General features: G+C 40.5%; 1 protein-coding gene and 1 pseudogene across 1 annotated transcript in view; both read left to right on the top strand.

Moving 5' to 3' along the window:
* Positions 1-11,449, top strand: part of LOC102874574 (fatty aldehyde dehydrogenase-like) — a 67,140-nt gene that overhangs the window by 32,908 nt on the left and 22,783 nt on the right. The window contains 2 exon segments of the mRNA XM_006902057.1: positions 188-354; positions 5,303-5,402. Of these exon segments, the coding sequence (XP_006902119.1) occupies positions 188-354; positions 5,303-5,402 (267 nt within the window).
* Positions 5,984-6,361, top strand: LOC102869316 (annotated as a pseudogene).

Genomic DNA, 11,449 nt, shown 5'->3' with positions numbered 1-11,449 from the left:
CCCCCCCACCCCAGAGAGATAACTTTGCTGGCACTAGAAGTGTCAAATAGGAGTTTTGCATTTTTGTCCCCCCCCCCCCCCCCCCCACCCCAGAGAGATAACTTTGCTGGCACTAGAAGTGTCAAATAGGAGTTTTGCATTTTTGTCTTCTACTTGAATTTTTAGTTTTTGTTTTGTTTTGTTTTAGCCCCAACAATACTTGTTGATGTCAATCCTGAAACCATGGTGATGCAAGAAGAAATTTTTGGACCAATTCTTCCCATAGTGCCTGTGAAAAATGCAGATGAAGCTATAAAATTCATAAATGAGCGTGAAAAGCCACTTGCTTTTTATGTATTTTCGCAGAACAATAAGGTAAACATCGTAGAAAATAGCTTCCTGTTCCAAACCACTTTCATAAATCCTTTTTCTTTGCTATAAAGCAAATAATATTTTGTCTTGTGTAGCATTTGAGCTCACCAAGTTCTTTTATTGAGTAATGAGGCCCTTGGGGTTATCACTGTCGCCTTTCCCATGGGGGTTATGTTAGTCTGCAAGAGTGTCACAAGATTTTTGATTCACAAACATTCCCTATGAAAGTGGAAGAGTTGCATCAACATTTCTGATGTTTTAACCACAGGGGGACCCCTGTAGGAAAGCCTTCTCCATTTGCCTAAGAATGGCATTTGTAGATACTCGTATGTTGTACAAAGATCCATAGCACGGTCATGTAAAAAGCTATGATACCTTGAACCTAGTTCCTCGAGTTAAGTCGCTTTATTGGTAATATGGTTGAACCTTAGCAAATTGACTAACTTAGGAGGACTACTTCATAACTCCTTCATCTACGTTGCCAATACTGGCTGCCACCAAAGAGACAGTTGCCTTCAAATGGATAGTAGGGTTCAGGACCTCCCTGAAAACAAAAGGGAAAGATTAAATGAAGCAAATCAAGGGCTGAGGAGGTTAACATCAACAAGTGTTTTCTAGAGTACTTCAGTGGCTCCATGTGTGAAGCCATGTGACAGCTTCTAGAATGTGAATGTGCTGGTGTTAGAGATACTATAGGTATTTCATGTGAATATATGAATGAGACTCCATAAAGAAATACCAAATGGGATACTAAGACAGCAGTAATTTGTCATGTAAATTGGCCATAGATAATCTGGTATGTTGGAACTCCAAAGTATGTTGGCCAGGATACAACTAAGGCAGGGAGCGGAGGTTGGTGGAAGGAGGAGAAAACTTTTAGAAGTTGGGTCAAAAAAAAAAAAAAAAGAAGTTGGGTCATCTGAAGTGCTACAGTACATCCTTGGCTTAGCTACAGAGAAACCTCGGGCATGCTGGCACCCAGATGAAATAACATTGAGCAGCTAACATTGACTGTCTACTTGGCTGATCATTTATTTCTTAGAAAATAGGATGCTAAACCAGAAATCTTAAATATATTTTTGTATTTCATGAAAACAACAGCAACAAATCTCAATCACCTGCCACAGTTTAAGATACAGAAAATATTAACAGTGTTTAGAAACGAAAATATAATTGGAAATTCTCTTTATAGAAGCCCTATTTTTCTGTTTGGAGTTTATAAACCTGTGGGTGATGACTGAGTTGAAAGTACAATAGATTCAAGGCTGCCTCAGCTAACATGTTAGATGTGCCTTTTCAGTGTTGGATATGTCACAAAACTCATCCACAATCTGTTTCCTTTATCTGATTGATTGATTGTTGTTGTTAGGTGCCATCAAGTCGAATACAACTCATAGCGACCGTATGAACAAAAGATCTGAACCCTGTTCTATCTTGCACCATCCTCACACTTCCTGACACACAAGAGCCAATTGCAGTAGTCACCTTATCAATTCACTTGGTTGGGGGTCTTCCTCTCCTTCACCGACCCTCCCCTCTTCCCAGCATCATCTCTTTTTCCAAGGAATGCACCTCCTAGCAACATGCCCAAAGCATGCCAGAAAAATATTGTCCAAAGTATTGTGTTTGGAGATTCTGTTTGATTGGTTCAGAGTATTTATGTATTTACTGCTGCCAGAGTGAATGTGGTACACCCAGATTTGAGATTTGTTGAAGCACAAAGGCCTAGCACAGATTCCTTCCTTTGAGGAGTTCAGGATCATAAAAAATTTGTTGGTTTGGGGTTTTGTTTTGTTTTTTTAATTATAAAAGGGTTTTTATTGGTTTACATTGGTTGAGTTGTGGGAGAATATCAAGGGTATCATCCAAGAAGAGTGCAAAAGTTCATTACAAAGACAGAAGAGGAAGAAAAGACCAAAATGGATGTCAGAAGAAACTCAAGATTGCACTGGAGCACAGAGAAGCCAAAGCACAAGGAAGAACTCAAGATACTAAAGACCTGAACAGATGATTTCAAAAGGCAGCACGGGATGACAAAGTAAAATATTACAATGAAATGTGCAAGGAGTTGGAGTCAAAAAACCAAAAAGGTCCAACTCGCTCAGCATTTCTTAAGCTCAAGGAACTGAAGAATAAATTCACACCTCGAGTTGTTATAATCAAGGATGCTTTAGGCACAGTATAAAATGGTCCAGGAGGTATCAAAAGAAGATGGAAAAAAATACGCTGAGTCATTGTATCGAAAGGAATTAGCAGACACAGAAGAATTTCATGAAACAACATATGAGCAAGAGCCTATGGTGATGGAGGAAGAAGTCCAAGCTCCTTTGAAAGAAATAGCAAAAAATAAGGCCCCAGGAATAGATGGTATACCAATTGACATATTTCAGCTAACAGATGCTGCCCTGGATGTGCTCACCAAGTTGTGTCAAGAAATCTGGAGAACAACCACTTGGCCAACTGACTGGAAGAGATCTATATTTGTTCCCATTCCAAAGAAGGGTGACCCAACTGAGTGTGGAAACTATGGAACAATATCGTTGATTTCACATGCAAGCAAGATTCTGCTGAAGATTATCCAAAAACAACTGGAACAGCACATCAACAGAGAACTGCCAGAAGTCCAGGCTGGGTTTAGAAGGGGTCGTGGTACTAGGGATATGTAGCTAATGTTAGATGGATCTTGGCTGAAAGCAGGGAGTACCAGAGGAATGTTTATCTGTGCTTCATTGATTATGCAAAGGCGTTTGACTGTGTAGACCATAACAAACTGTGGCTGACACTGAGAAGAATGGGAATCCCAGAAGATTTAATTGTGCTAATGAGAAACCTATACTTGGACCAAGAGGCAGTAGTCAGAACAGAGCAAGGTAACACTGCATGGTTCAAAATTGAGAAGGGTGTACGCCAGGGATGCATCCTATCTCCATACCTTTTCAACATGTATGAAGAGCAGATTATCCAGGAGGCTGAGCTCTATGAGGAGAAATGTGGCATCAGGATTGGCAGAAGATCTATCAACAATCTACGTTATGCAGATTGCACAACCCTGATTGCTGAAACTGATGAGGACCTGAGGTGCTTGCTGCTGAGGGTCAGGGACTGCAGCCTTCTCACCACTGGACCAATTGGCAGCAACAGGATGGATGGTGAAGAGATTGAGATTGTTCACAGCTTTAGTCTGCTTGGCTCCACAATCAACACTCTTGGCACCAGCAGCCAGGAAATTAAAAGACGTATTGCCATGGGAAAGTCTGCTCTTAGGGACCTCTCTAAAGTACTGAAGAGCAATGGTGTGTCTCTGGAGACAGGTGCATCTGGTACAGGCCATGGTCTTTGCAAGCACTTGTTATGCATCAGAGAGCTGGACAATGACCAGGGAGGACAGAAGGAGAATTGATGCTTTTGAGCTTTGGTGTTGGAGAAGAGTGCTGAGGGTGCCATGGACTGCTAAGAAAACAAGCAGATTCATCCTGGAGAGGGTTAAACTGGGCTGCTTCTTGGAGGCAAGGATTCTGAGGCTTCGTCTGACATACTTTGGTCATGTTGTAAGGAGGGACTGGTCCTTGGAGAGGGACATCATGCTTGGGAGAGTGGAGGGCAGGCGCAGGAGGGGTAGGCCCTCTGGGAAATGGATTGATTCGGTGACTGGGGCAATTGGGATGAGTGTGTCGGAGACAGTGAGATTGGCACAGCACAGAGCAGAGTTTAGAGCTATTGTATATAGGGTCGCTATGAGTTGCAAGCGACTCGACGGCACATAACAACAACAACAACAATTGGTTTAGGTACATTGTGTTTCATATATGTACTTTGTATTTTATACAATCATTGGCATACATGATGTTTTCTAATATTACTTTTTCTCTGTGCCTATCGTCAACCCCATCTTTTCGAGCCCTATTGAATCTTTCCAATTACTTCATTCCTGCTCTACCCACTAACTTCTACTATGCTGGTGATTTTTCCCTTTCCCTTTTTCTACCCACTTCTCTCCTTTCCTGTATGAACATTTATACATACCTTACTCACTTATCCTTCTATTTCCACAATAGTGACTGTAAGCACTATTTGCCCTTACGTGACTGAGATCTTTCACTCTGCAAAATAGTGTCTAGTCTCTCCCAAGTTTTATAGTATTTTACAAAACTGTTGCTCTTAGTAATAGAGTGTTGCATAGTATTCCATTGTGTAAATGCCCCACAATTTCCTTTTTTTTTTTTTTCCTCACTGGTAGATTTACTCACCATGTAAAATACAATATTAAAACAAAAATCCATGTTAATTGTTTTTGCCAGAGATTTAACAGTGTAAGCACAAAGTCGGCACAACTAAAGAAATATTTCCTAACTGATCATCCTGAAAATGCTTGTGAAAACTTGGCTTAATTTGAATCAGTCTGGACACTAATCTAACCTTGATTTGCTCCTATTCTTGCCTTAAAGCACTTTAGATTTTGCTTAGCATACAAACAAAGTAATCTATACATATTTTTCAAAATTTGATGAAATTGTTTATTCTGAAAGTGTTTGAGTCAAATTGTGGTTTGGCACAAAAAGAAATACTCTGAGGTCACTCGGCATGTAACAGCCCAGCAGCCAACTCATCCAAAAGTATGTTTATAGTGGTATTTTTAAATTAATCGCAGGAAAATAGGCTTTGAATAAATTTCTTTTCAACATATAGCCATACACTTGGTCCCACAATTTAATCCATTAGTCTGCTGATAGACATTTGGGCTACATCCATTTTCTTGCATTGTGAGTAATGCTCCTATGTACATAGATTTACAGATGTCCATTTGTGTCTCAGTTCTCATCTCTTTGAAATGTATTCCTAGGAGTGGAATAGTTGAGTCATAAGGTATTTCTGTGTTTAGCTCTTTGAGAACACACCAAAACTCTTTCCATAGTGGTTGTATGATTTTACAATCCTTTGTTTTGTCATCTAGTTGATCAAACGAATGATTGATGAGACGTCCAGTGGTGGTGTCACAGCCAACGATGTCATTATGCATTTTACACTCAATTCCTTACCATTTGGAGGAGTAGGTGAGTACTGCTTTTTATTGTCCATGGGAACTAACCATATTTGCCCTAGCAAACTGTCCGATCTCCTTGGTGGGCCACCAATACCTTATTCACATTGTTTGGTACCTCAGTTTGGCTCTGACTCCTAGTGACCCTGAAGTCCTGCCAAGTCCTGTGCCATACTTATCATCTCTGCTGTGCTTAAGCTCAGTGTTGTAACCACTGTGTCAGCCCATCTTGTTGAGTGTCTTCCTCTCCTTCACTGATCGTCTACTTTTCCAAGGATGGTATCTTTTTTTCCATAGACTGGCCACTCCTGATAACGTTTTCAACAAATGTGAGATGAAGTCTGAACCATCCTTGCTTCTAAAAAGCACTCTTAAAACAGATTTGGTTTTTTAGCAGTCCATAATATTCCGTATTCTTCCCTAATATTATTTTGTGATAGTTACAAGACCATAACTAAAAAGAGCATATAAGAGTGACGCTGCGCTGCCACCGACCTCGCGGGTGTTTCAACAAGAGGAATGGCAGTGGTGACACTTTTGTGACCCCCAGGTCACACGTCAGGTCAGCGACTACCTCCACGTGTCTAAGGAGGAATGGCAGCTGTGGGAAGCATGTCTGGCCTTCTGTGGCAGAGTCTCATGCAGAGAGCTGCCACCTCATCCTGTCACCTGCACACATCCCTTGGGTGGGCTGACTGCAACAGGGCATCACTCACACGGCTCCACAGGCAGGCCTATGCATGCCTCTATCCAGTGCTCTTAGTGAAGCAAGATGGTGCCATCATCCACATCCGCTACAGGGAGCCACGACGCATGCTGGTGATGCCTATAGACCTTGACACCCTGTCTCCTGAAGAGAGAAAGGCTCACTACCAGAAACGTGAGGCCAAATCCAAAGAGAAGAAAGAGGAACCAGAAGTCAAGGATGACTTTGATGTGGAGCGGTACAAACGATTTTGGTCCAAAAAGTGACTGTTCCTTGATTTAACCAGGAAGGAAATTGTGGCAAGATAGGAGTGAGATGTCTTCTTCCTACTGTACGTGTTTTTAAAAGTACATGTTAGAAACCTTAAAAAAAAAAAAGAGCATATAAAAGCAATCCACTGTTTCACAGATCCATTGTCAAGTTTCACCTTAAAATTGGGCTTTTTTTGATATCCCCATCTGAGTGATTGTTCTATAATTCCCAGCACTAGACAGTTACATTACTAAGTAAGAGGCTACACAAAATACAGGTCTCATTTTAATTAGATTATGAGTGAGGTTCAAACATTTTTCAGTTCTCATGGATTTTTGCTCATTTTCTTTAATATTTTTAATGTTTTTCTTATTGGTATGTAAATTCTCCTTACACAATTAAAAACAATAGTTGTATGTTTATTCTGATGGCATAATTTTCCTTCTAGATTACTGTTTGTCTTTAAATTATCTTCATAATTCAAAACTTCATAATTAGGGAGCTCTGGTGACCAAATGATAAGGAGCTGTGCTGCCAGCCAAAAGGGAAACAGTTCAGATCCACCAGCTTGTCCAAGTGTGTAACCTCTGAAAACCCACTGGTGCTAGAGTGAAACTTGGGTGTCTTTTGTTTTATAGTTTCAGTTTGACTCAAGTTTGGAAGCAGGAATGGCATCCACTTCCTAAACCACATGCCTCTGAAAACTCTGTGAACTAGGAGAAACAACAATAGCTATAGATAGGCTTTAGGCCTTTTGTTCATAGGGTCGCTATGAGTCTTGTTCAACTTGACAGCAATAAGCAACAACAACAATTAAGGAATTAGATTTAGAAAAATCTTTCTTCTCAGTGTTATATGGATATGTATTTTCCTTAAATTCTGTAGCAGTTAGTTTTTTTTACGTTTAACTATAGAATTATTTTGGAGGGATGCCCCCCCCCCCAAAAAAAAGGAAATCAATTATGTTGGCATGTTGTTGGTTTTTTAAAAGAAATATTCTTTTTAAGAAAATTTTATTTTATTTAAGGTAAAGTTACATATCCTATTGGTTTTCATTTGACCATTCATACAGATTTTGTTTTATAACATTCTGAGTCTCAAGTAACTTGAAGGCATGTAACAACAGCAACAACAGATAATAAGTTCATGCAATCATTCATGTTGCTGTCATCGTTGTTATATGCCGTCGAGTCACTTGCGACTCATAGCGACCCTATGTACAACAGCCCTAAACTCTGCTCTGTCCTGTGCCAATTGTACTGTCTCTAATACATCCATCCTGATTTCCCTAGTCAGTTCACCTCATAGAGGGCCTTCCCTTCCTGCGCTGTCCCTCCACTCTCCCAAGCATGATGTCCCTCTCAAAGGTCCCTCCTTATAACGTGTCAGTCATACATATTTTTATATAACAACAGTTTTATTAAGGGACCTCTGGTGGCCTGGTGAGGAAGGTGCTGGACTACCAAACCGAAGGTAAATGATTCAAATCCTCCATCTACTCCACCAGGGAAAGATGGATAATATCCTCGCATGCGATGTATAGCCTTAGAAAGCCAGCTGGAGTCGGTTCTACTAATTCTAATAGATTGCTGTAACTGGTTAATTACAATGTATAATCAGTATGTTGTATATTGCCTTTGAGCTTGTCTGTTTTTATTCTCCTCTCCCTACCTTCCCATCCTTGGTAACCATCCAGAATTCTGTGTGCAAACCTTTCTTTACAAAAGGCATGTGGTTCATATTCACCAACTGCTCCACAGGAGAAAAATGGACATTCTCCTCCTGTGCAATTAAACTGCTTCTGAAAACCTGGAGGGTCAGCTACAGGTCAGTTCCAAATTGATAGTACTCAACAACAGCATACCCTAGTAGTCCTTTTGTGACTATTTTGCTTAGCATAATGTCCTCTAGAAAAAACTATATTATGCAGTGTTTCATGCTACATTTTTCTTTTGTGATGTTGCTGATTTCTGTGCTCTGACACTTTTCTGTGTTGTGTTCATTTTATGTCCATGTTTACGACTTGTCCTTTCCTTCGTTGCTGTTGTTTTAGTGTTTACGTTTTGTTGTTGTTGTTGTTGTTGGTTGTTTTTAAAGTCGTTTTTATTAGTCTACTTTTTCATTTTGAAGAGAAGGTTTACTAATTTTTCTTGAAGAATACTCTGTAAATTATTTCCAACTTTAAGATAAATAGTTTACTTTAACTTGAAATCCTGACTGAACTGCTCCATTTAAAAATTCTGAATGTATACTCCTTATTTCTTCTTTTTGCTTTCTAATTAGCATCCTTTGTGGGTGTTGACGTTTTGGTTGGAATATTTGTTCCCCAAGGTTTTATCTATATCTGCCTGTTGCCTACCTGCCTGTATGCTTTCTGATGAAAAATCCAAGTTTAATTTAAATGAAAAAAATCCACAAGAGCAAAAAAAAAGATAAAAAGTTAAACAAGTAAACAAAAATTCAAAAAGCAGTGGGGAATAAAAGAAAAGGAATCATTCGGGAGGAGGGTATCTCTTGCCACAACTTAGGTGGGTAGACACAAAGTATTGATTCAGGGACAGTCTTTGTGCCAGTGGACAGAATTTGGGGTTAAGGTGCCCAGTCACGTCAGCATCTGCTCCTTTGAGAGGTGGCTGTGGCCCTAAGAATGGAAGCACTTCTGGTCTGTTGGGTGTCAATGGCTGGGGCTTCACAGTAGCCAGGGGAACCTTCCTGGTTAGAGATTCTGTCCTTGTCAGTCCAGGATTTGGGTGCAGTCAGGTACCCAGATAGGTGGTTAGTGTGAAGGGAGAGTCACTGCCAGTCTGAGCCCAGGAATGGCACTTTCCATGGAAGATGCACTGCTCTGAATGTGCCTGTGATGACTGAAGATGCCCGGTGAGTGGCAAAGAGCCCAGTCAGAGGTGGTGCCCCATTAGTTCATTGCTGGTTGCAGACCAGGCATGGCACAGCCTACCAGTTCCTGAAGGGGTGTCTGAGTGTAGACCATGTGTGTACCCCACTACAGATACAGAATGACAAGAGCCCGCCTCAGGCTGGGCTGGGCTGGGTCAGGGAAATGCTGTAAACCTCCTGGGGGACCATTAAGGGGGGTTGCTCCCCTGATCTCTAGGGCAGGTGTGGAAAACAAGGGAGGAAATCTTAATTGTCTTGTCATCAGACAGCTGCTGATACCAGGTTCCCAAGCCTGCTAGACCTTCATTCAAAATGGCTGCTCTGAAATGTTTACAATCATGTGTCTGTCAGTCCCATTATTTGACATTTTCATTCAGTTTCTTCATTTAGTGTTTTAAGCTGTTTGACGTAGTTCTTTGTCTTTGTCTTTTCCACTCAGGGTTCCAAGTTAATCCTCCACATCTGCTGTCTATGTTTTCTGGTATCTTAGTTAAAGAGGGTTTTGGGCTCCTGTGTGCCTAAAATGCCATCCTCACCGGTAATCACTATTTATTCTTTTGGAATTGGTTAGCAATCCTACCTTTATCATAAAAAAGTACATTTGATAAAATCTTATACTTGAGTTTTCTTTGAGTTATCTCTTTGATTTCATTGATCCAGAAGGTTTTCCCATTCTGGTTATATGTTGTTGTGTCCTCCTGAGTTGAGGCAACTCATGTGTTCAGCAGGTTTTCAGAGACTGTAAATCATATGGGAGGAGATTGCCCATCTTTTTCCAGGGGAACTGTTCATGGATTCAAACTGCATGCCTTTGGTGTTAATTACTACATTTAGTAATTAGCTTGATAAATAGCTTTATAGCCAGGGTATGTTGTTGTTTACCATCAAGTTGGAACCGGTCCATTGCTGACCCTCCAGTGGGTTTTCAGAGGCCATAAATCGCATGAGACAAGATTGCCTTTCTCCCACTGAGCAGCTGGTAGATTCAAACCACATACCTCTGCACAATTTCCTTACCACTAAGTCACCAGAGGTCCCTAGTAAGGGGTTTGTGTGTATTATTCTATGACAAGTTTTGAGACAGAAAGTAGTAGTGCCAGACATTAAACCTAGTTCACCTCTTTCCGTGGCCTAGTGGTAAGCAGCTACACTGAAGTCCCAGAGGCTCAGTTCAAATCTGCTGGTTGCTCTTCAGGAGCAGGGTGGACAGTCTCCTCCTGTGCTACTTACAGTCTCTGAAAACCCAGTGGAGAGTCAGCTATGAGTTAGTTCTGACTGCAACATGCAACAACAACAATAACAAATCCCATATTTGAGAATGGTGTTAGGTGCCATCCAGTCATTTAGACTTATAGTGACATTACAAAAAAAAGAAAAAAAAGATCTGAAACTTCCCTTATCCTGCTCCATCCTCACAGTTTCTGATATGCTCAGACCCATTGTTACATTTACTGTATCAAAACATCTTGTTATGGATCATTTCTTTCTCTGACATTCCATCTTACCCAGCATAGTGCTTTTTCCCAGGGACTGACTCCTTCTGACAGCATGCCCAAAAATCAGAGATGAGCTTTCACCATCCTTGCCTCTAAGGAGCACCCTGCTGGCACACACACACACAAAATTATTTCTTTGTTCTTTTAGCAGTCGTGAGATATTCAATACTCCTTTCTAGTGCTACAATTCAAAGACACATATTCTACTCTGTTAACTTTACTCATTGTCTAGTTTTTAGATGCATAGGAAGCAGTTGAAAAGACCACAGTTTGAATGAGGCATATCTTAGTGTTTAAACCAGCTATGCACATCTTAGTGTTTAAACTGACATCGTTATTCCTTAACAGATTTTCCCAGTACAACACATCTTTTGATTTCTTCACTGTTGCTATCATGAGTGTTGATTGGAATCCAAGTAAAATTAAATAATTGACAACTTTTGTCTTCTCCATCTATCATGATGCTGCCTGTTGGTGGGTATTTGTCTTGTTGAGATATAACCGATATTGAAGGCTGTCATCTTTGCTCTTCTGCAGCAAGTACTTCAAGTCCTTTCATTCTCCACAAGCAAGGTTGTGTCATCTGTATAATGAATGTTGTTGATAAAGTCTTCCTCTATTCTTTTTCATATTGACCAGCTTCTTGAATTATTTTCTCAGCATATAGGTTGAATAGATACAGAGAAAGGTTACAATCCTGATGGACACTTT

Source organism: Elephantulus edwardii, unplaced genomic scaffold (genome assembly GCF_000299155.1).
Source record: "Elephantulus edwardii isolate Elephantulus edwardi_28Jun2011 unplaced genomic scaffold, EleEdw1.0 scaffold00362, whole genome shotgun sequence".
NCBI lineage: Eukaryota > Metazoa > Chordata > Mammalia > Macroscelidea > Macroscelididae > Elephantulus > Elephantulus edwardii.
The sequence above is the reverse complement of the archived record's forward strand: the minus strand, read 5'-3'. Positions and strand labels throughout refer to the sequence as shown.